The 1,130-nt window shown below is 46.7% G+C and overlaps 1 protein-coding gene across 1 annotated transcript in view; it reads right to left on the reverse strand.

The window, feature by feature from the left end:
* The window catches only part of DCP2 (decapping mRNA 2), a gene marked incomplete at its 5' end in the record, with an annotated part of 6,579 nt that overhangs the window by 2,496 nt on the left and 2,953 nt on the right, over positions 1–1,130 (reverse strand). The window contains 2 exons of the mRNA XM_010160795.1: positions 29–136; positions 708–834. Of these exons, the coding sequence (XP_010159097.1) occupies positions 29–136; positions 708–834 (235 nt within the window). The remainder of the gene's footprint in view (positions 1–28; positions 137–707; positions 835–1,130) is intronic.

Raw genomic sequence — 1,130 nt, forward strand, 5'->3', positions numbered from 1 at the left:
GATGAGACAGCCACTGCGTGTTTCTTACCAAGGTATGGTTTGGCTTAAGTGGTTGACAGTTGGCTCCATTTGTTCGCTTCTTTTGGCTGGGAGCATCTTGACACTGCTTTCTGCCATTGCTCCTCACGCTCTGACTCTGCCATTAAGTCCAAAATGTAGTAAGGAGAAGAGTCTAAACAGCAGCATTGAACATCGTTGCACTAACACGTCCTGTTTATTAATCGAAACTTTCCTCCGAAACCACCTCAGCACAGGCAAATGCTGGTTTTTTTGCAGACGAACCAAAGCACACCGGGATTAACCTCACGTGCACTCGAGTTAAAGAGTCACCAGCTGTTACTCAGTCTCTCTCGCTCTATTACAGACACCGTTTTACACAGCAAATTCAGTTCAGTGAGGTCCCACAGGCTGATGCGCATATACCAGCTGTACCCAGAACGTGTCAAAACGGTACGCGGAGGACACCAAAACGGTGAGTAGCGATTGCAATCTGTACCCGAAATAGCGCAGCTACTGCCCGATACCCAAATGCCTCTAGCGTCACATAAATCTGAGAATCCCCACGATTATTTTCTCCTCATGTTATTATTTTAGCATGCCACGGTGATAAAATTCGGTATTTTCATTCCGGAGAGGAATCCTTACGAACAAAGACATCTGTTTTTCAAAAAGGCCGGGCGCAGGTGTTTGTCTAAGAAACAACCTACCTTTATTTTCAGAGCTTCAGACATCTCAGGATGATTATGTGGCTTCTGGGTCTGTTTTGGCTTCACACACTGCTCTCCCGAAAAGCCATCCGTAAACACCTGCTGACCACTACAGCGAAGTTTGGATCTAGTCCAGGAAAACAGAGTTTACAAGACAACTTCAAATGTATTGATGGCAGAAAAGAAACATGAAAGAACTTTCTGCTTTTTGAGAACAGCCCGAAAAACAAGCGTAGGTATCCTGGTGTGGAAAGATGTAGTAACGCTCACTGCCTTCACCCCGCTTTGCTTTACCTGCTGGGAGGAAATCTACGTGCTGCAGACAGCAGGCCAGGTCCGTGTTAGCATTTGTCATGTTGCCGTCAGCGCTGGCCTGACGGGAGTCACTGGAGCTGCCCCTCAAGGAGTGCAGGTTTTAAAGTT

This window comes from Eurypyga helias, unplaced genomic scaffold (genome assembly GCF_000690775.1).
Source record: "Eurypyga helias isolate BGI_N326 unplaced genomic scaffold, ASM69077v1 scaffold26030, whole genome shotgun sequence".
Lineage (NCBI taxonomy): Eukaryota > Metazoa > Chordata > Aves > Eurypygiformes > Eurypygidae > Eurypyga > Eurypyga helias.